General features: G+C 39.5%; 1 protein-coding gene across 1 annotated transcript in view; it reads left to right on the top strand.

Annotated features, from left to right (window-relative positions):
* The window catches only part of dync2i1 (dynein 2 intermediate chain 1), a gene marked incomplete in the record, with an annotated part of 11,215 nt that overhangs the window by 2,313 nt on the left and 7,966 nt on the right, over positions 1–936 (top strand). Inside the window, 5 exon segments of the mRNA XM_024280321.2 lie at positions 3–41; positions 151–156; positions 230–443; positions 523–625; positions 703–832. Of these exon segments, the coding sequence (XP_024136089.1) occupies positions 3–41; positions 151–156; positions 230–443; positions 523–625; positions 703–832 (492 nt within the window).

The following is a 936-nucleotide window of genomic DNA, read 5'->3' as shown; positions in this document are numbered from 1 at the left end:
AGGAGGCTTTGGCAGAAGAATACTATGAAGAGGATTTTGAGGTACTGACGTGAAAGCATAAAGGAAAACCACATTTTGTGCTTTTACAAATAACAAAAAAAGAATTTATTTGCTTATTTTTTGCATGCTTAAATCACTTTACATTCTAAGAAACTGGTGAGTATTTAGAAGTTCCTGTTTTTTGTGGAATATTTTGTATTTGCCAAATATTCATTTTCTCCACTCTCAGGATTACGAGGAGGATTTTGATGAGAGTGCAGATGAACACGAGGAGGAGAAGGAACCACCGGAACCAGAAGAAAGAGAAGAGTTAACGCTGCAAGAACGAAAAGAAATGGAGGCGATTCAGAGAGCCATGGCCGAAGAGAACAAGAGAGCTGGAACCGCTCAGTCTAGACAAACTGAGAGCAAAGAGCCTGAAGACAAGCCAAAGTGGAACAAAGGTTTAAATCTTCCTAAAAACAATCCTGTTTAGTCCAGTGTTTTTGTTGTTAAATTGAATGTGTTTGACTCTGTGTTCAGACTCTGAAGAGAACCGGATGAAAGCATCCCAACGCGGAAAATTCATCGACTTTGTGGCTGCAAAGCGGCGTGAAGTGAGCAAGAAAGATACGGTTAAACAAATGTAGGTTCACTCAAATAAAATAAAATAAAAACAACAAGTTGAGGATCTGATTGAGACAGGAATATTTCTAACTACAGCAAACGCAGCACAGACTTGCTCCGCCTCATTGATCTGGATTTCTCCGTGACCGTCTCCCTCTTGGACCTTCCGCCCGTCAGTGAATACGAGCTTTACATCAGAAACTTTGGAAATGCAAACACCAAACAGGTTTGTTCTCTTAATATACTTAATATGTTTTTGCATCTCAGTTTAGAATATTTTTTTTTTCCTGTTAGGCGTACACTCAATGCAATGAAGACGATGCGGAGCGA

Source organism: Oryzias melastigma, linkage group LG20 (genome assembly GCF_002922805.2).
Source record: "Oryzias melastigma strain HK-1 linkage group LG20, ASM292280v2, whole genome shotgun sequence".
Taxonomy (NCBI): domain Eukaryota; kingdom Metazoa; phylum Chordata; class Actinopteri; order Beloniformes; family Adrianichthyidae; genus Oryzias; species Oryzias melastigma.
The sequence above is the reverse complement of the archived record's forward strand: the minus strand, read 5'-3'. Positions and strand labels throughout refer to the sequence as shown.